This window comes from Carlito syrichta, unplaced genomic scaffold (genome assembly GCF_000164805.1).
Source record: "Carlito syrichta isolate Samal-C Ts95f unplaced genomic scaffold, Tarsius_syrichta-2.0.1 Scaffold305645, whole genome shotgun sequence".
Lineage (NCBI taxonomy): Eukaryota > Metazoa > Chordata > Mammalia > Primates > Tarsiidae > Carlito > Carlito syrichta.
The window spans coordinates 694,767-717,458 of record NW_007249741.1 but is presented as its reverse complement, the minus strand read 5'-3'; the positions used below and the strand labels follow the sequence as shown (position 1 = coordinate 717,458).

The 22,692-nt window shown below is 32.2% G+C and overlaps 1 protein-coding gene and 1 pseudogene across 1 annotated transcript in view; both read right to left on the bottom strand.

Moving 5' to 3' along the window:
* Positions 1-22,692, bottom strand: part of LOC103264319 (dachshund homolog 1) — a 420,253-nt gene that overhangs the window by 110,607 nt on the left and 286,954 nt on the right. Inside the window, 2 exon segments of the mRNA XM_008061964.2 lie at positions 7,531-7,665; positions 11,131-11,266. Of these exon segments, the coding sequence (XP_008060155.2) occupies positions 7,531-7,665; positions 11,131-11,266 (271 nt within the window).
* On the bottom strand, positions 13,021-13,197 carry LOC110595976 (annotated as a pseudogene).

Genomic DNA, 22,692 nt, shown 5'->3' with positions numbered 1-22,692 from the left:
GGCAAAGCCACTAATGATAATCGCTGTGCAAAGGAGACCATATTTAGCAAATGGTGCTGGCAAAACTGGCTGACCACATGCAGAAGAATGAAACTGGACCCCTACTTATTACCATATACAAAAATCAACACTAAATGGATTAAAGACCTAAACGTAAAACCTCTAACTATAAGAATCCCAGAAGAAAATGTAGGAAACACCTTTATGTGCATCGAAGTAGGCACAGAATTCTTGACCAAGTTCCCAAAAGTGAATGCCATAAAAGTAACAAAGGTAGACAAATGGGACCTCGTCAAACTAAACAACTTTTGCATGGCAAAAGACACCAGAAAGGAGACAGAGTGGGAATTTTTTTGTGTGCAAATTATGCATCTGACAAAGGCCCAACATCCAGTAACTACAAGGAACTCAAATGAAGTGAAAGGAAAAAAGCCAACCCCATTAAAAAGTGGGCAAAGGACATGAACAGATACTTCACAAAAGAAGATATACAAGAAGCCAACAGATACATGAAAAAAAAATGCTCAGCCTCACTAATCATCAGAGAAATGCAAATCGAAACTATAATGAGATAGCACCTAACCAGTAAAGATGACTATAATTAATAAGTCAAAAAACAACAGATGCTGGCGCTAACGTGGAGGAAAAGGAACGCTTCTACACTGTTGCTGGAATGTAAGCTAGTTCAACCTCTATGGAAAGTATTGTGGTGATTCCTAAAGGAACTAAAAACTGACCTTCCATACGATCCAAGAAACTCTCACCTAGGAATATAGACGGATGACATAAATCATTCTACCAAAAGACACCTGCATATGCATGTTTATCACCACACTATTCACAATAGTAAAAACATGGAACCAACCCTACAGTCCATGGAAAGTGGACTGGATAAAGAAAACGTGATACACATACATGACGGAGTATTACACAGCTACAAAGAAGAACAAAATTATGGACTTTGCAGTAAATTGGATGAAGTTGGAGATCATCATACTAAGTGATCTATTACTCAAACAAAAAAATGAATACTTCAGTGAATTTTTTTTGGAGATTCTTTCAATGCATTTGCCCATTTCATGATGGGTGATTTATGAGCACACCTGCCCACACCACGCTGAGTATTCAGAAGTTTTTACCCCAAACAATATCAGCCCCGTGCTCCACTCTCCCTATTCACCAGATGTCACCCAGAGCGACTTGTTTTTGTTTCCCCAGAGGAAAAGAGTCCTCAGAGGGAAATGTTTTGCTGATGTGAAAGAGGTGGAACAAAAAAAGCAGAAGTACTAAAAGGTATCAAAATTGACAAGTTCAAAAACGATTATGAGCAGTGAAAAAAGTGTCTTGATATGTGTATTGCATCATTAAGCATGTAAGAATAAATACATAATTTTTCATAAATAAATTCTGGATTTGGGGGATCCCTCCTCAAACATAATAATGTTAGTGTGGAATGTAAACTTTACTGTATTAATTCACTTTACAAGTGGCACATGTGAGTGGTTTAAAGAAAGAATTCCTACTCATCAGAGAGGATCTCATTTGATTTTTGACCCATTCTGTTGTCACCACTCAATACCTAATATTCACTACCTCCTGTAACTTACACAGCTATACATAGTTGTTTCTCCTCAATATATTCATTGAATACATTCAGTTTCAATAGAATTGTATTTAATATGCTAAGACTATTTTCAATATTATAAACATTTATTCAGGAAATTACTTTTATAATCATTGATATAGAAGATATGATGAATGTAGTTACTTTAGCAACGTTTTATTCTAAAACTGTTCACATTATAATATGTAATCAAAATACTCTGTATAATATTATAGTTTCAAATTTCTCCATTGGGATCAAGCATTAAATCATGATAACTGGGTACTATACATTGAAGACAGATAACATTCTAATTCAGTGGTTTATAGCAGGTATATTTTCCCATTTATATAATCAAGCCACATACCCATTAGCTAATTTGATAGTACTAATGGTTGCCATTGAATATTTACATGAGTCAAGCACTTGAGACATATATTATCTCATTTAACTCTGAAAATAAATTTATGGTACCCACAAATGTGAGACACTATGCTAGGTATACAAAGAAGATAGGAAGACATAGCTCCTGTCCTGAAGGAGAAGTTTGAGCTGAACATTAATGGATAAGAAGGCACATTTATCCCAGGTAAGAAAAGGAAAAGAAGTTATCTGGGAAAGGACAGAGGATATTTGAGTAACATGAAAGTTAATATGACAGAATGGTCTTCAAAATGCATGGGGTAAAATGTAAACCTTACAGTGCCCATATTTTATACCAATTGCCCATTACAGGGTTGCTATGAAAATTGTAGAGTAAATATTTTCTTAAGTTTCTACTGAAATATCCCCACAAGCTCTGCTTCCAGAAATAATTCATAAAATAATAAAATCAGTGTCTTAAAGTCTGAGCTTAAAGCCTGAGCTATGGCTTTGCATTTGAAATCTGCCATCTACTTAAGGAAGAGCCATCTATGAATAGGAAATATTTAGGGAGAATATTTTATATGAGACTTTGAAGTATACCTAGAAAAATTATATCTAAAGGATACAAGTGAAAGATAAGTATCATGGTAGAGAAGTTTTAAAATGAAAATACTAATGGCCTTATACTGTGTGTTAACATTATCAAAATATAGTAAATTCTAAAGAAAAAAGACTTTGGTCTCTGCCTATCTATACAGTCCGACAGGTTGGATACAGTTGTATGTAACTTTTAAAATTAATTAATTTGTGCAATGTCAATCTATAATTTCAAAGAAGAAAATCATTTATTTTATTTTTATTGATACATAATATATGTACATATTTGGGAGTGCATGTGATAATTTAATACATTCATATAACTTTTAAAGATCCAATCAGTGTAATTGGGATATCCATCACCTTAAGTATTTGCTTTTTCTTTATGCTAGAAACATTCAGATTATTCTTTTCAAGTCATTTTGAAATATACATGAGATAAACTGTAATCACTCTACTGATCTATGAAATACCGGGTCTTATTTATTCTATCTAACTGTATACTTGTACTCATTAATGACCTTCTCTTCATGCCCCCTCTCTGCTGCCGTTCCCAGACTCTTGTAACCACTAATCTACTATCTTCATGAGATCCACATTTTTAGCTGCTAAATATGAATGAGAACAGGTGGCATTTGTCTTTCTGTGTTTGGCTTATTTCGTTTAACATAACGACCTCCAGTTCCATCCACGCTGATGCACTTTTGAAGACTCAGTCCTAATTTGAGTAAAGTTAGAATTTTTGAACAATGAGAAATTTGCAATAGGAAATCTATGTCAAAAATGTTTTCTACAAATTTGAAAAGTGACTGTATCATCATTTTTTAAGTGCTTTATATGAAAACGGGCCATAAAATTGAGTGCTAAGATATTAACAAGAGACAAATATTAACAAGAAACAAAATTCAAATATGGCCAATTTGCCAGTTACTTCAGTGCTCTGTCCTTCACTTTAGACTACCAAAATGAAAAGAAAAAGCATAGAAGCTTGTTAAACATTGAAAATCTTGAGCAGAATATGCCACCAAAGACATGATTTATGGTCTGAAGCAAATCCCCTGTACTTCTTGCCTCTCCTCAGATTAGTCCTGCTTCTAAAATGCTGGTGTCCTAAAGTAGTCACCAGTATAAGAAAGCTTTTTTTAAAAAATTATTTCTTATGAAAATAAATAAAAGAAAAAACCTCAACTATAGGAGAATTTAGGCTACATATTAAGGAAAAAACCTATACAATTATAGCAAAAAAGGTGCAACAGAAAGGAAGAGAGAGAGAGACTTGTACTTTTTTTGTTTTCCCTTATATATCTAGTTTTCAGTACATATTTGCCAATTGATTACATCACAACTGGAATATTTACTTAAAGACTGAAGTACTATAATATAAATTAGTTTCCATTGTTAGACCCCATTATAAATGCTTAAGTTTTCAATAACTGGAAGATGTTAATAGTATAAGCTTAGGTCTACCATATATTTAATTTTTGATAAGCAAAATTAGATAAAATGCATCATTAAAATGTGCATATTAAATTACAAGCAAGTGAGAGACAGGGTCCAAAATTTGTTGAAAGTATCAACAATTTAGGAAAACCAGGAACAAGTTACGCATGACAGTAACACCGTAAACTAGCATCAATGAACAAATGTCTGGGGATAAACAGAGAGATGCAACATTAAGAAACAGTGAGTCTATTTATGTGACCCAAATGTCAATTATTACTGCCTATTCCACTATATTTAGACTGAGGGAAACATCAGCAATGTTTTTAAAACCAGAAATCTCTTTAGAACTCAGGATGTTTGGAAAAGTTAAAAGACAGTAAGATTGTTTGCCAAGTCATGCTATGTGCCATATCAGAAGTTTCTTAATCACATATCTTTGTCAAACCATTGATTTAAATCATAGTTTATAATCTTAAAAGCATTTCTCCTTACATCTGACATGACTGCACAGTATTATATGCATATTACTTCTTGATACACATATTTATACCATGAATGTACTTTAATGATACTCTGTAAGTGCAAACCCTTATTAGAATGTTCTTTATTTTTAAAATGAAAGAATTAATTTACTCAGCAGTTAGAATTTCTGAACTCTAATGCTGGTAAAATCACTGGTCCTTCAGCTAAAGGTGACAATTTCTTTTCTAACTGAATAGAGCCAATGTTTGAAAGTTACTGATTGATTGTGATTTTAGATTGCAGAGATTCTTAGCATAGAATTTTGGCATATATTTTATAGTCAATGTTTTTTAAAGAATTATTGCCTTTTGAATGATTTAGCTGATAGGCAACAAATTATACATAAGTTCAATCCTAAAATGACACAAACATATAATTAATTTCTCTACAAATGTCTCTAAATGAAGTTACTTTTTGTTACAAGTGAGTAGTAAGAAAGTTACAAGGCTATTATGAGACATGTGATGATAAGTGTTGTCATGAAAGAAAACAATTTTTAATTTAGTAGACTCTATCAATCTAGAAAGCCCATGAATATTTACTATTAATTCAGTATGCTGAAAACTAGATAGAAGAGAGTAAGTGCAAGAGAAAGACCATCAAAAAAATTACATATCTACATTTGAAATCAATGATAGCTTCACATTTCTAAAAAGAATGTCAAAAAAACTTACTTTCAGTTATAAAATATATGTTAAAATACTGGAAAACTGTTGGAATATGATCAGCATCTTTGTTCTGCCAGCAAAACCATTTATAAAACCTCGATATAAGAAGTACCGTTTGTGACATAGTAAGGTTTTATGTATATTCATGGTCAGAATGTTCTACTGTTTCATATAAATGCTCTTTCTAAAGGTCAGATAATTCTACCTTTGCCTAGCTATTAATCCTAAATAATGTAATTTTTACAGTTGTTTTAACTCTCTTCTGTCTCTTAGAATCTTCTAGTAAAGCAGCCTAGATTAGTACTCTCATAGACTGCCTAGTCAGTTTAAAGCAAATGTAACACACAGACTCCAAGGAGCTTACAGTATGCTAGTAGAAGCACACCAATGAAGATATAACTTCCAAACAATGAAGCAAATGCTTTAAAAAGGGACTCCGATCAAACTAGAATATTATTTTTTAAATGTTCCATAGTGGCAAAAGTATAACAATGACAAATAAATAGACCGAATCATAACTTATGAAAGAGTTATGAAAATTATAGGCAAACTCAACATGAAGGATAAAGCTGTGCAAAGCTTCCCACCAAAAACTCCAATGAGATTCATCATTCCAATTATAGTATGGATCATTCCTTTGGTGGTTTTCTCTTCACTGCTATCTCTGGACATTTGCATTTTTCTCTTAGCCCCTTTCCATAGGGTTCTGCAAGAAAATTAAGCCCCAATAACTTGACATTCACTGTATATCAAAAATTGACTTCCGACACATGCATCTCATTATACTAAACAAATAGCATACTTAGGAAAATTGAGAAGTCACTCAAATAATTTCTGTAGGGCTTTATTCTTTTGCTGAACTCTTGTGGATGATAACTGCTTAACCCATACTATTAATTCTTATATATAAATATCATTATTTTAACTTGAATATTTGATGAAACCCTACATTTTTATCACTATACTAATTTTCACAGTATTGTGGTGCATGGATTTTTCATTAAATACAAAAGGTATGGACCAAATTCTCTCTCTCTCTCTCTCTGTCTATACACAATATATATAATGTTTTTCTTTATTGTTAATAAAGACTGTGGCCTGGTGGTGTATTGTAGTACATTTAGCTTAGTAATAACACTTGATATCAAATTTCAAAATAAGTAATTAAAAAATTTCCTTAATGCTATTTCTAAATTATGCATAGATGTTAACATGTTGGTACCTAAAATTGTCATTTTTCTCACTGACATCCCATAGTGCATATATTCTAATTTGCAGAGATACTGTTCTCTTTTTGCCTATGGGACCTAGCAGATCTATTTTCACATAGAATGGAAAATGGTTTATGTAAGATTTTTTTACATTTTTTGTGAGTAGTCTTTTGGTAGGGGAAATGGTTGTCCATTCTTAACTTATTCCCTCTCCAAGCAATTTTTTCTATTTAATTATTTAAATATTCAGTTTTATTTATTTTTTCCTTTCTGATAGCCAGTTAAAGGTGTCCTTTGTATGTTTCCCAAAGAAATAATTCCTATTCACAATACTGATTATTTGATGGTTATATTTAAAAATATATAGGCAAAGGACTCAATGTTAACAAAAATTGAAAATATTAAATTAGTATGAAAAAAGAGGTAGAGGCACTTTTGTATTCATAAATAAAGACTTAGAATTTCAAAATTTGTATTTTCATCCCCCAGGATAAATTTATAGTATTTACACTATAAAATAATAATTCAATTCTTTTCAAAAAATTACTTCATGAAATAGGGCATGAAAATAGTCATTTTTGCCTACGAATTGGGTTAGGCTGATGCTAACAAAATAGCAGTAGAAACTTTGTAGCACTGCATAACTTTGCCTTTGTTATATGTTATATACACTTTGGCAGCAATTACTAGTACAATGACCGATAAAATTCACATCAATTTCTTTTAGCCCAATGACCATGTTTTTTAATTTAAAAAAAGACTTACAATAATGCTTTGTATATTGTTAATGTTCTGTCATGCTAAGTAAAATAACAGTGGCCCTGAAGGTACTAAGAAAGACAAACAAAAGACCTTTAGAAACAAGAGTTACTAACTGGAACAAACAATGATTCTCTTTTTTGAAATGTACTAGTAATTAAAACTGTAACCTACCTGTTGTATAAGAAAAACATAGCAGGTCTTCATTCATATTTCTTTTTTGTTGAATGGGCTTAATTTGTGCTTGATAGTGTAGGCTTTTAAAGCATTTACATGCCATTATTTACATGATATAAAGATATACTTCCTTCTGTGATTAAAATGTAGTTCATAAATAGAATAGGCTATATAATCACATTACCTTTTTCCATATGCATCCTTTTTGACTCATGTCCCATGTCATGACCAGCCAAATCTCCCTCTTTGGGCCCTGGGAGTACATTTGGTGATAAGCCCATCAGCATCTGGTTCATGGACAACCCATTTTGATGGACAGCTGTTAAGCACAAAACAAACAAAACAAACGAACAAAAACGCCATAATGCACATAAATCAATTAAACTCTTTTGGACTCAAAAGTAAATATAATACAATGGTCTAACTTTAAAATTATAATGTATCCCTAAAAACACTATTTGAGTTGATAACAATGATAATTCTTAAAGATAAGCAAAAATATTGAAAGTGACATCATTTCATTTTCTTATTACACATAAAATAAAATTTTTAAATGACTTAAATGGCTGAAACAATTTTGAATGGTCATATCACTGCAATCACCACCAATGAAATACTCAAACTTTTAATCTAGTGCACGAGCTTTCGCTCCAGCATATAACCTTCCTTAATTCTGTAAGAACGACAATCTTAACATTCAAGTGCTCTTTAACACTATGAAGTTAAAATTTAATAAATAATAGACTAGATGAAAGGGCAAATACAATTTTCCACAAGTTACAGCACTGATATCACAGTTTTAATATACTTATTTTATTCTAGTCAATAAACAGTTTCATAGGTATTTCTTTAAAAATTGGTTATAAACCTAAATTTGAAATAAAAGTAATCAATAAATATTTCATGAATGATAGAATGAATAAAAACAATAGCTTTATTGAACTATCAATATTGATTTGCCCCTATTGAAATGATGAAGTAGGTGATCAAACATGATTTGCACAATCCAGTCAACACATTTACTTAAAGTATTGCACATGAAAATCTTGTTTTTGTACAAAATTTGAGAAAGCAGAATTATTCAATGAAATCTCATTTTCTCTGAAAAATATAAATGTTTAAAGTATCATAAGAATATATTAGAAGTGGCATTTGGCAATCACCATTATTAATAATTGATTCAAGCATCAACCAATGATTCTAAAACAATTGAGTGGAAATTTGATGAAGAATAGAATATTTTCCTCCTCGCAAGGTACTGCCTACAAAAATAAACAAACAAAAAAGTAGCATTGCAGAAGAGAAACCTAGTAGTCACCACTTTAACAAAGTGATAAAACTATCACCAGTATTGTAGTAATATGTATTTCCTGAAAGATTTGCCGAGGACACTCTATCACAACTGTGTGATTCCTCCCAAAAATTCATAACCAAAGAGGAAACATAAAAAATATCCAATCTGAGGGATATACAATAAATGGCTTGTATTCACTTAAAAACTGTTAAGGTACCGGAAGACACAAAGGACCACAGCACTATTCCAGATTAAAGAAAACTAAGATATGGCAACTAATTGTAATGTTTAATCCTTCTTTAACCTTTGGATAGAACAAACAAACAAACAAAACTTGCTGTTAGTGAGATAACTGGTAAAATTTGGATGAGGTCTATAGTTTAGATTTTAGTACTACAATAATGTTATTTTCTTGATTTTGATTATTTTTTGTGGCTATGAAAAAAATTCTTGTTTGTAGAACTAAACAACACAAGATTGGAGATAAAGAAGCATTATGTCTATGATAGCATATTAGGCAACATTTTGACTGATTGGGTGAATCAGGGCAATGAGTATTTAAAATTTATTTGTTGAGGCTATGGTGGCTGGGAGCATGCCACTGCACTCCAGCCTGGGTGACAGAGTGAGACTCCAACTCAAAAATAAATAAATAAATAAATAAATAATAAAATTTATTTGTATTATATTTGAAAATTTTGTGTTACTCTAAAGTCATTTTAATTAAATTAAGTCACATTAAATAAATATACATATATTTTTATGTATATTTTTCACTTCAACAATTATGAAAACCCATGCATACAAAAACTTTTGTTTCTATCAAAAATTTTAAAGTGCACAACTCTTTCAAATCTTCCCCAATTTGTCCATCATTTACATTTAAATATTATGAAAAAAATGTTTTTCTTTAGAAGTACAGCATGTTTCTAATGACAATATATTATAAAAGCATAAGAAACTAAGTAAATATTTATCATTAAATTGTTGATTCTAGTGCCAGTATAGCATAAAACCATATGAAAAATATTTTATTTGAAAATTGCTTTGAAGTAGTTTATAAATTATAAAATTAGGGAAATACGTTTTAGACAGGCTAAAACAATTATATATATTTAATGTTATGTTGAACTATATAATTGTCAATAATTGACAATTTTTTCATTTATAATATTATTATGTAGAATTTAACCTATCTTTCAGTTATCCACTTCAGTAGCTCCAGATTAAGAACTTTTGCTTTATGCAAATATTCCTTTATAGCCTATAAAGATTCTTTTTAGAAAATGTTTTCTTATTATAACAATATTCTCAGTTGGGTGCAGTGGTTCATGCCTGTAATCCCAACACTTTGAGAGGCTGAGGCAAGAGGACTGCCTGAGCTGAGAGATTTGAAACTAGCCTGGGTTACTTGGCGAGACTATGTCTCTAAATAAACCAAAAAATTAGTCAGGCATGGTAGCACATGCCTATGGTCCCAGATACTTGAAAGGCTGAAGCAGAAGGATCACCTGAGCCCACCAGGTCGAGGATATAGTATTGGTGAGCATACCACTGCACTCCAACCTGGGTGGCACAGTAAGACTATACTCAAAAAAAAAAATTCTCAACAACCAAATAATACTAATAAATTTTGAGTGTAAAGTAGATGAAGTTTATGCTATAAACATGATTTTATAAAATAAGAGCTAAATCCTAAAAATAATGCAATAAATGTTTTCTCAACCCAGCTATTCTCTTTTAATATATTCACACTATTTCAAAAACAGTCTTACATTCTTACACAGACACAAAATTACCTTTCAACTGAATGGCATTTTAATTTTACTCTTAATTTTCTTGGTCATTAGGACTAATTATATATTGTGAAAATGTGATAAAATAAAATCCAGCCCTACTTTTAAAATTTTAGTAATACTACTATTATATGACAATAATATGCATTATTGATCATTACTAATTCAAATTCTGAAATTCAGCCAATTTCATATTTTTCAATTATTGATTTCTAAATGACTAAGAAATGCTTTTAATTCATTATTTTGAGTTTGAATTAATTTATTCATCTTTGCATATATCCTCAATACAATGATAAATTTTAAAAACTCAGTGAATTACAAAAATAGCAAAGGTGCGATTTAAGGAATGCAGCTGAATAATCCATACATGGTATACCTAGACACTAGATATTTGAGAATTGGTCTTGTTTACTTCAGAAACTAATCTAGAAGATTACTTATTTTCTGTTTCATAGCTCAAATCTTTATATGTGGCATCAAAGAGAGGGAGTGTATATCAGAACCTGTAAAGGTAGTATCATACTTTATGATATTGCAAACTGGAAAACATAATTTTGAGAGATGGCTATTGCTACAGAGTTTCAGAGCATGATATATCTGAGGTCTATTTGGAATGAGGGCATGTTGATTAGAAAAGCCAGCTGCACCTAATAAAGTTTAAAATGGTGACAAGTAAAAGTATGAGACCTACGGATTCTGTCAGAAGAGCTCTCAGTTCGCGCAGGGGAGCTGGACACACTGCTACTGCGGTGTGATGACGGGTGACTGCCAGGCCTTCGGCCCTCCTCCAGAGAGGGGGCAGGCGAGGGGCTGTCCGGAACACGCTCCTACATCACCATGGGAGGGAAGGTAAAAAAGAGGTTAATATATTGGACCTTTACTTAATGAATGCTGATTTTACATTAAGAAATGAAAGAAAATAAGCACATTATTTCATCAGCATTTGCTGTACTAAAAGACATTTTAAAAAAAAAATCTTGAGCAGAGTCAAGCAAAGTAGACAAATATTATTTTTGTAACTGTGATTCTATAGGTAAGCATCATTGTAGTCATGGCAAATATCGATCCCCTCTTTGGAGAAGACAACAAAAATATCCAATAAGGAACCTATTAGATAACAAAGAATTAAGAGAACAAAGCAAGACTCAATTCTAGATACATATTCTTTTGAATAAATCTTTAAATATGTTCTGTTTCAGCAAGTATCTAAGGATAATTTAGTACACTAATTATCAACATGACTGATCATAATACCAGAGGAGTTGTTAACAGGTATTTCAAATGCACTGTTCTGAACATATTCAGATGTTCACATTTTAAAGCATCGTGGAAACAGATTATTATTTAACAATGGAATAATTTTTTTCCTTTGATTTAAATAATTCTCAGAGTACCTACCACTCCTAGCTCCAGTTCAAGCACACAAATGTATAAAGAAAAAAATGTATAAAATGTGCATCAGTTGTGTCCCTGGAAAGTTTGGTATTGTGCTTCTTAATACTATTTTATGTTAACACTCTTAATTCACTCCATACTCCTCCCTCTAAGCTGTGTACCTGCCCATTACACTAACATACAAGCACACTGCATAAATGTCCACAAGTTGTTATAAACATAGTTATGGATTAAGAAAGAAGGTACCCATTTGTTAATGTTTTCTACTTTGAGCAACAAGATAATTTATACCTTCAAATATTAACAGACATAGGCCTTGATGAAAGGTCTTTACAATAATAAATATTTAAAAGTATAGAAGGAAACTTCTACATGATAAATAATAAATACATTATGCCACATTAGGGTGAACAGACGCAAATATTTAAAAAGAAAAGAGTTATAAAATGTAATTGACCTGTAGAAGAATGTTCCCAAAATATAAATGGTTAACTTAATATGGAAAACACGAGAAAGCTTAAGGCTTTGTACTACATGTGACAATGAGGGCAATGCATGTCTTCAGTTGAAGTGGTTCCGTTATCCCCATGAGGGTTCAAAACCCTCCTGCAGATAAAATCACCCAGCATGATCTTGAAAGTACCTATGCCTGAGCTTCACTCACAAAGATTCTGATATCCTGATTGCTATGGCTGAACTGTGACCCCAAAAATGGTATGTTAAAATCCTAACCTCTGGTACCTGTGAATATAAATGTATTTGGAAATAAGGACTTTGCATATGTTTTACTTAAGATGAGATCGTACTAGAGTAGGATCGCTCTTAATGCAACATGAATGGTGTCCTTAGAAGAAGATGCTGTGAAGATAGAAGGGAAGAATGTCATGTGAAGATTATGAAATTATGTAGCTGCAAGTCAAGGAATGCCAAGGACTGTCAGCCATCAACAGAAGCTACAGAGAGGCAAGGAATGAGTCTACCTGGAATGTCAGAGGCAGCATGGCCCTACTGACATCTTGATTTTGGATTTTCAGACTCCAATAATGTGAAAGAATAAATTTCTTGTTTTGTTTTTTCTTTTCCCAGATTCATAATTTCTTGTACAAGTTGAATTATCACATGATGAGTTGACATCAGCTTCTTCAGGTATGAGAACTTAACAGATGAGGTACAGTTTAGTATGCATTTATGTTGCTTTCACAGATGGAGTTTTTTAGATCTTAACTTGAAGTATAAGACTATCTAAGCAATGCCTCTGTATGTGGTCAATACATAATTCATTCTACCTGTGAGTGTGTATGAGTTGAAATATTTTTATAATACCAGTGAACTGGAATTGGGCATCAGCTTCAGGACCTGCCATGATTTCAATCTGGCCAAGGCCATGGACCTGCAGCTGGTGCCCTTCGGCCAATGCAGTGTCCCTCAGTTCGACCCAAATGAATAAATTTCTATTGTTTTAAGCCACCCAGTTTGTGGTTCTTTGTTATGTGGTCCTAGGAAATTAATACACTAGGTCTGAAATGGGGTCCAGACTTCAGTATTTTGTAAAGGCATTCCAGGTACTCTTAATATGCAACCAAGATTGAGCAACACTTTTGTCATACTCATTTAATGTTTCAATGTTGTGTACTGTCAATAAACATCTTCAACAGATATGCTGAGGGTTCATTTTTGAGGACTATGACAAAATGAAAATAACCAAGTTCTTTTCCCAAATCTATGTCATAAAATAGATTCCTAATATATATCCAGGGAATAAAAACAATAGTGGTTTTTTTTATTGACAAAATAATACTGTACAGGAAAAAAAATGTCAGCTAGATTCTATACTCAATAGTTGCAATGAATATTAGTATCTTTAATGAAAACTAGTTGAACTTTAAGAGTTTTTGGACTGGTCTAACATGCAGGTAAATGTAAGCAACACACAATATATTTTCCAACTCAAATTATGTCCAGGTGAAATACTAAAGATGTACACATGAGCAAATAAGTGAGAGAGAGAGAGAGAGAGAGAGAGAGAAAGAGAGAGAGAGAGAAGAGAGAGGAGAGGCGACTAGGAGAGGGAGGGTGGGAAGAGAGGAGCAGAAGGGAGGGGAAGGGAGGGGATGAGAGGAGAGAAGAGGAGAGAAAAGAGGGCAGAAGAAACAGAGTGAAAGAAAGACAAACATGCACCCCTAGATATTAAAATTTAAAACTAGCTTGCATAGAGAAATTTATGGTATACTGAATGAATAAGTTAGCTACAGTACAGTTTCCCAATACATTTATACAGATTATAAAGGAGTTCTACTATATAGAAGAGGGACCTGAAATAAGACAGAGAGGAAGAATATTTAATGTAATTTATATACATTTATATAAATGCAGTTATTACGTGTTAGGATCATAAAGAAAGATAGCATCCAACTGTACATTTGTAGATTAAAATATTATGAAATCTATATTTCAAATGACATAAAAAAAGAACATATTAATATTTTTCTAAACTAAATAAGTGAAGCATGTTACTCTTCTACAATGTCTAAGGTCTTTTAGTCTGCACGGCAAACAACATTTTAAGAAATAAACACATATATTATTTAAAAGAGCAGAGAATCCACATGTGGATGCTAAAAGCTATTCACTACCTTCTAATTGTAATTTAAAACATTTGGGATTAAAAAATCTATTTTCTTTTTTTTTTTTAGATTGGAAAATATAGTTTATTTAAAAAGTAAATTCGAGAGATAAAGAGAGGCGATTCACTTCCCCACTTTGGGGAGGGAATCAAAGCTAAGAAAACATGGCGGCCATACCTCAAAGAGCCTCGTGACCACACCAGAGTCTAACAAAGCAATGGTCAAAAAATCTATTTTTCTAACATTCATTTCTACCCTATGAATAAGCATCAAATGCACATAAAGCTCTTTAAAATCTTTGCCATCACAAATTGAAGGATAATCTTGGCTTGTACGTAACATTCAAAGATTAGATTTCATATTTGAGGGAATATTTGAGTATTTAGAGTATGGATCTATAAAACTACATAGTAGAACGTCTTTAAAATCTGTATAAATGTACTAAGAAACTATACCGTAGCTAAGCACATACACAAAGATACACTCTTGAGGATCTAATCTTGATTTCTTAAAACAGGCATACAGCTTGTCTAAGGTTTAGAGCTAATTCCTAATACATCTAACTGTTAACACTTGGATTACACAGAAACATATAGTATGCCTCTGTGAAAGATCATTTGTATTTCTTTTTATGTAAATAGAATTTTCTAAATTAACTATTTTATTCAAAAAGTGACTCACATTAATGCTTATCTACTAAAAAATTAATATTTTTCTTAATAATTATGTTAGTGATCTTGCAATAGCACTTGTTTGGTTGAACAAAGATAAAGCACAATCTTGAAATAAATCAATTCCTCTAAAATCATGTTGCAAGTCTGATTTTCCTGTCATAATAGATTTCTTAGTGGTGCTAATGGAACACATGAGTATAAGAAATTTTGATATCCAATCCACAAAATGCTTAAATATTTAGTGTATAAAACTTTAGCAACAATGATTATGCCACTAAAAATAATACCTTGTCTATTTTAACACTTTATACATAAGTAGAAAAAAGTTTCGTTACTCAACATATTTAATTGTCAAAGTTTTCTGTGTTAATTCCTTTAAGTTATGACTTATTTATTTATTCATTTATGTATTCAAAATACTCTAAACATCACATAATAAACTAAGTAAAAATAAATTAGATTAAAATCTCAATGTAAAACGCATTTTAAAGGCACAATGTAAGTAAATATGTGTAGGTAAAATTGTTTTATTTAATTTAGCTTTAGATTACTTTTACTTTAATTGTAGTTTGGGTTTAAACACAAAGAATACAAGGATAATACTTCAGCTGTTATTTAAAAGTATATTTTAATTTATGTAAATTTTTATAATTTAAAAGCTTAACTATTCCTTTAAACTTTCTATAAATTGAGACACAACATGTTCAGTCATTTCATTTAATGTATAATTTCAAATCTTTGGAACATGATGTATTGTTCTTTGAAGAATTTCATTAAAGTAAAATCCATTGAGCAAGTAAGATTTGAATACACTGTTGCACAATAAATTAATTTATTTCAACAGCTTAATTCTTTTATCATATTTATATGCTTGCCTTTCCAGAGTATTCTATAAGATGAAGAATAATGGAGACAGTAAAGAATTGCTAAGGCGAGAATCTCATAATTATTACTGAAACAAAATAGATAATGAGTTTTATTCAGACATAATAGGAAAGAACGAGTTCAATGTGTATGAGAAAACTATGTAAACTGGATTTATCATTTCATTTGTGTAATACCCTTTAACCTCCGAGATGGACCTGAAGTAGGACAGAGAAGAAGAATATTTAATTTAATACTTCAACACACTGCTTTATAGTCCTGCGTTAACGCCACCAATCAATAAAACACAATCTTCTGCAATGTTCCATCTTTATAAAACTCACCATAATAATGAATGAAAATTTAAGAGGAATACCTTCACTGAAAAAAAAGGTCATATTAATAAACTAATGGCAACAGAAGGACAATAAAAGGGAAACTGCATGTTTGTCTCTGGGCAGTGAAAGAAGTATTGGTGTTCAGGAAAGTGCAGAATCAAATATGTAACTCAAAGGCAATGAACTCTAAAACTCTAAACTGAAAAGCATAAAATGTTTAGTACCATACATCTGGGTAATTTTTAAATTAAACATTTAAAAACTGCATTATTTCAGCTGCCTCCTTTCCGCCTTAAAAATGCTTTTTATCTTATCAAATTAATTTTTATCTTAGAAGAATTTCTAAGGATTTCATTTCTCTAAAGGATTATCTTATTTAGCTTTAATTTATTTTGCTATCTTTGTAATTTTCTTCATTTGTATCTGTGTTTCAGTTACAGGTTCCCTAACTGAATATGATATAGACGTGGGGAGATAGACCTTTCTAACATTAAAAATTTTATATAAACAAAACTCTCAAGCTCTCAGACAACTCGGATTTTAATTCATTCCTTCATCAAGTGTTTACTTAACACCTACTATGTGCCAGGTAGGACCCAAGTCTCTGGTTATATATAAATAAACAAAGCAGACAAAAATGTATTCTTCCATAGAGCATGTATCATAGACTGAAAATGTTGTTAGTGAAGAATCATTTACACTGTGTGACACTCAAATTCCTGGCTGTGGGGAAAAAAATGTGCAAAGAAGATACTTAGCAGAATTGAGATTCTGTATTTAGGAAAATGCTAAAAAGCACTTCTAAGAGACATAGTAAATAATTCTAACATACTTACATCTGGTTGAAAACCAAGCAACCAACATCAAAACTCCACCCACCACTCAAAGTTCTAAGGTGAGGCTCCACAGGGTATTGATGGAACTGAAGAAATACTCAATTTTGCTAAATGTGAAATTGGTGGAATCCATGAACATAATCTTAAACAACTTTATTTTCTCGTTTTTTAACTTATTCAGTGAAAATTCAGGTAGCCTTGTAACTTTTAAGGTTACAATTTGGTAATGTAAAGTTATTTTAAGCAGCAAAATATAATCTTGACTCAGAAATTATAATTCAGCCCTTTGTAATAGTAAATGCTGGCATCATAATTAAAAGGCAGAATTTATTCCTTTCCTGTAGCCAAGGGAGAGGGAGAGAAAGGGGAGATAGTAAGGTGAAAAATATAAGTTTTGATTTGGTCAGCACTTCCATTAATTGTCATCAGTCTATGCACTGCAAATGTGCAAAATCAACTTTTTAACCCAGTAAGGCACAATGTGTCCTTACAGTTCACTGCCACTGTGAACTTCTCACCTGCAGTTCCCATGATGGTTCTAATTCATCTCTACATTCCTCTGTCCCTTGGATTTAAATAGTCACATATGGAGAATGGGTTCAAGTTGATTTGGTGGCAAGCCTACTTCATAGATAGTATTGTGTACTTCCTTGGGTGCGTATAATGTCTGCTTGGTTGTCTTTTATGATGCAAGCCACAACTGATGACCATGGCCTCAATTCATAACTTCATAGGACTGTAATTTGGTGATATCAATTCTTGCTCATTTATTTGCTAGAAAATTTCTGTGACTATAAAGTTACTTCAAGAAATATTTGGTTATCCTTAGGTTTGGTTTGTATGGGAGAGGCAGGAACAACACATGATCCCTTCAATTTGTTTATCGTTTACTTAAACATTTATTGTCCTTTAAAAAAATCAATTCCCCAAATATGAACAGTGAGTTTTTATTATTATTATAAAGTCATGCATTTAAACAGATGTGATGTGTTTGCATACATTGATATATCTTTAGTGCAGTTATGTTACAACATACTTTATTTTTCTTGTTAACATTCTTTTTTCATATTTATTAACATAATACAAATAAACCTAAATAAAACATATTTAACAATTATTAAAGCAAAGTAAAAATGTATAAAATAGGTTTTGTGGAAAATAATTTATGTCTAAAAGTTATGCATACATCTAGAGTTTTTTATATTTGTACAAAGAATAAACTATTGTGTAACTAAAAACAAACAGAGGGCATATGATGTCATATTGCTCTAAGATTTAATCTACTTTGAGAATTAGGTCACTCAGGTCCTAGTTTTTATAATCTTTTCACATTTTAAACTTCAATCAACAAAATTCCTATTTATAAATATAGCATTTTAAGAACTTGCATTAAAGAAAGGTATTAGGGAATGGAAAATTATGCATATTAAAATGTTTTTTTATGCTTAATTATTTAAATGAGAAATTTATAAAGTCTCTGTCTCTCACACATATGTATACACACACACACACACACACACACACACACACACACACACACCCTCCACAGATCTGCAGAGAAAATTATCAAATTAAAGTCATATTCCTTATTCTCAGAAACTCTGTAATGTAGTTTGGGAGGAAAGATGTTTACTCAACAGTGCAAAATAACTTGAATGTCAACAAATTTTTCAAAACAATTCTACATTATCTCTGAAGAAAAATGAAGTCTAAAAATGCTTTAAAAACCTGCTTTGCAAAATATATACTACAAACCCCAAAAGTCCTTGACTAAAAAAAAAAAAGCAATACAAACTGAACAAGAAAAGGTGACTGAGAGAGAAAGAGGTCTCATTACAGAATTGTAACTATATTTCATAAACTGGACAGGAATTTCTTGCAAAATTCTAAACTCATTTTTTTTTTTTGAGCTGGAGTCTCACTCTGTCGCCCAGACTGGAGTGCAGTGACCACTCCCGGCCACCGCAGCCTCGACCTACTGGGATCCAGCGATCCTTCCAACTCAGCCTTTCGAGTAGCCGGAATTACAGGCACGTGCTACCACGCCCGGCTAATTTTTTTATTTTATTGTAGAGATGAGGTCTCGCCTGCCCAGTCGGGTCTCAAACCCGCGGGCTCAGGCAATCCACTCACCTCAGCCTCCCAAAGGTGCAGGATTACAGGCTGAGCCACCGAGCCCGGCTAACACTTATTTTTAAATAGATGATCATGGATACTTGGGGGAAAAAAACTAGTGAAAAGATGAAAGTAATATTGTTGCACAAAGACTTGTAAATATTTTATAATTACTAATTTAATCATTATGACAATCTAAATAGGTGGTATTTTACTGTCTCCATCCTACAGGAAAAAAAAGACAATATAAATTTATTAAATAACTTTTTCAAGATTGCATGATTCGGAGGTGGTAGAACGGAAATACGGACCAGAATTCCTCCAGAATACTCCAGAATCCATGTTTTAAAACACTAAAATATGCTGCCTTTCTTCCTTTTAATCTTACTTCTCTTTCAGTAAGAACCTACTCTTTTTTCAAAATTTTTGTGATATTGTAAATTTATTAAATAAAGAGTAAAAAAATATTGATTCATTCAGGAGGATTTGAGGCTACATGATAAATGGTACCTAAAGAGAATCAATTAGTGGAACATTTCAACCTATTAGGAATTCTCCAATGACAAGATAAATTGTTCTCTTGATTTGTACTGTTTATTTTACTCAGTGATTTAAGGGACTACATCCTTTTAAAATTTGGAAATGATACAAAGATGGCATAAATAGTTAACATGATAGTTTACAGTGTTAACAGTCCAAGTATCTAAAGACCCTAAATTAACAAAATGGAAACTAAAAAACATAATATGGATAAACAAAAATTCCTAGCACAGGTAAAAGATGAAGAAAAATTGACTTTTAAAATAGAGTTTTGTCAAAAATGGCATGAATTCAGCTACCAAAAAAAAAAAAAAATCTCAAGAATTATGGACCGTATTTATTTATTTATTTATTTATTTTGAGTTAGGGTCTCACTTTGTCGCCCAGACTGGAGTGCAGTGACACGCTCCCAGCCACCGCAGCCTCCACCTGCTGGGCTCCTGCGATCCTTCTGCCACAGCCTTCCAAGTAGCCAGGTTTTGATTTATTGTAAAGACGAGGTCTAGTCAACTTGCCTGGGCGGGTCTCGAACCCTCAGGGTCAGGCAATCCACTTGCCTTGGCCTCCCAAAGTGCTGGGATTACAGGCTGAGCCACCGAGCTCAGCCCTATGGACCATATTTAAAGACTATTGTCCAAATTGAGGTTTATATTAGACCCAGTGTCTCTTCACAGCCCAGTTCACGTCTAGAGGATTCTATGGGAGGGAGGGGATGCTTTTTTTAAAAGAGGTAAACCAAAAAGCCTGATAAGAATGGTGAGAAGAAATTAGAATAATTGGTCTGGAAAACAGAAACATTACAGGTTAAACAGAGGACTTAAGTATTTGAAATATCTAGAACACAGAAGAATTAGTAGATATTTTTCTTCAAGAAAATATAAAAAAGTTAAGGTAGAAACTACTGAGATGCAAATCTTAATTTGATTAATAAATATATTCCTTACTCTTAAATGTGCTGAAAATAGGTATTCTACAAAAGCTTAGATATGTAAAATTGAATAAGGAGGATGAAGAAATTATTTCTCCACTATGCAGAAAGCTGGCTACCTAACATCTAACATTTAAAGTCTATGTTGTGTCCTGTTCTATCAATGTTAAACAGTAAAACTATATGGGCATCAACGACAGTCAATAAACTAATACAGGTACAGAGTTTATCGTTACTTCATATATCCCTACAGACATTTAGGGAGAGAGAGAGGAGAGGGAATTGTGTATATAAACACAGCTATGGATTTATATTAGAAGTTTTATTGTCTAAGCATTTTATGTCCATTTTTTCCTCAAAATTATCTTACTAACATATTTTCAGTAGATCAAGACAATCAGCCCATAGAAAGTCTAAGATCAACACTTTAGCAGACTCTCTTATGGAGGCTTGCATTTAAAACAAATAACAATGTCATAGTGGTAAGGTCTTCACATATCTAATTTTCTTTTCCATACCATGTTTAATCTTTGTCACCCCTAAATTCTCAATGGTTTAAAATTTATGTCTACTTGGCTCTACAGTGCTTGAGAGTTTAGTTTGAGCTGCCTCAATTATCCATAGACTAAGATTCACATGTGTTTGAGTTCATTCGAGGTCTAGTACAAGGATTGAAAACTTTTTCTTTAAAGGGACAGATAGCAAATGTTTTTCTCAACTCTGTCTTTGTATGTGAAAGTAGCCATACATATTATATAAATTAAAATGTGGCTATTTTTTTTTAAAAAAAACCTTATCAACAGTTAATTTTGAATTTCATAAAATTTTCAGGTGTCATGAAATATTTTTTTCCTGACCACTTAAAAATGTAAAACCATTCTTAATTCATGAGCAATAAAAAACCCAAGAGCAGAGCTGATTTCACTCAAGGACAGTAGCTTGCAGGCCAAGACCCTGTTCCATTTCCTGTACTGGTGTGACTATGTTAATGAAAAAGTTGTTGGAGCTCCTTTATTTCACAGAAACTGGTAATAAAAATAATGTTTTTAAAATATGTAACTCTATTTTTGCCTCTTTTTTTGTCCTACAAATTCTTACTGCCATTCACATTCAGGCTCTGTTTTAATCTTCATTCCTGTCACTACTCTAAAAAAAAATGAATGGTACATTCTAGCACATGGGGTATTCCTCAAAGTTCTATTTTCTCTTCAAAGTCTATTTCTCCTGCTGTTTTGTCAATCCTTCATATGTGGGCAAATCTTCTTTAGTATTTAACATTTCGCTTTCAATTGGCCTTCATACCTACAGCTTCTCAGGCAAACCAACTTACAGGCTCTCTTCTAAGTATCTATATGAGCCCAGTACTGTTGAATTGTGACATAGGAGTCAGCTGCTTTCTGTGAGGAAAATAAAACTTCCCCAAATCCTAGTGTAATTAATATCTATTATGTGAATTTGCTAAACACTGCTTGGCTGTACAGTTTACTAATATGAAAGGTTGTTTTATTGACTCGTTCTCCCTAATATTTAGCACTCCATAGAGAAATTGTTCTTTCCACTCTTATTCCCTGAGACCACGCCCTGAATTTTTCTCATGTCTTGTGAATGTCTTCAAGTACCCACAATTATTATAATTCTTTCATATGTTTCTTGAAATGTGTCTATTTTCTATCATCTTTAAGCTGTCAGCATAAAACTTGAAGCTATATGGACGACCTGTCTCATAAGAAAAGGACACCCTGATACAAATAGGCCTTTTGGCACTTCCACAATAGCCAGCTGAACTTCACTTTGATGTTGGCAATAAAAAATGATCAGCTTTTACTCCCTATAATCAATCTCAATTAAAGCCATTGTTCCCTATTTAGCTGCTACAATTACTACCATTTATACCACTACAGCATTCAAAATCCAAAATTTCCCTTAATCTGCCTGTAGC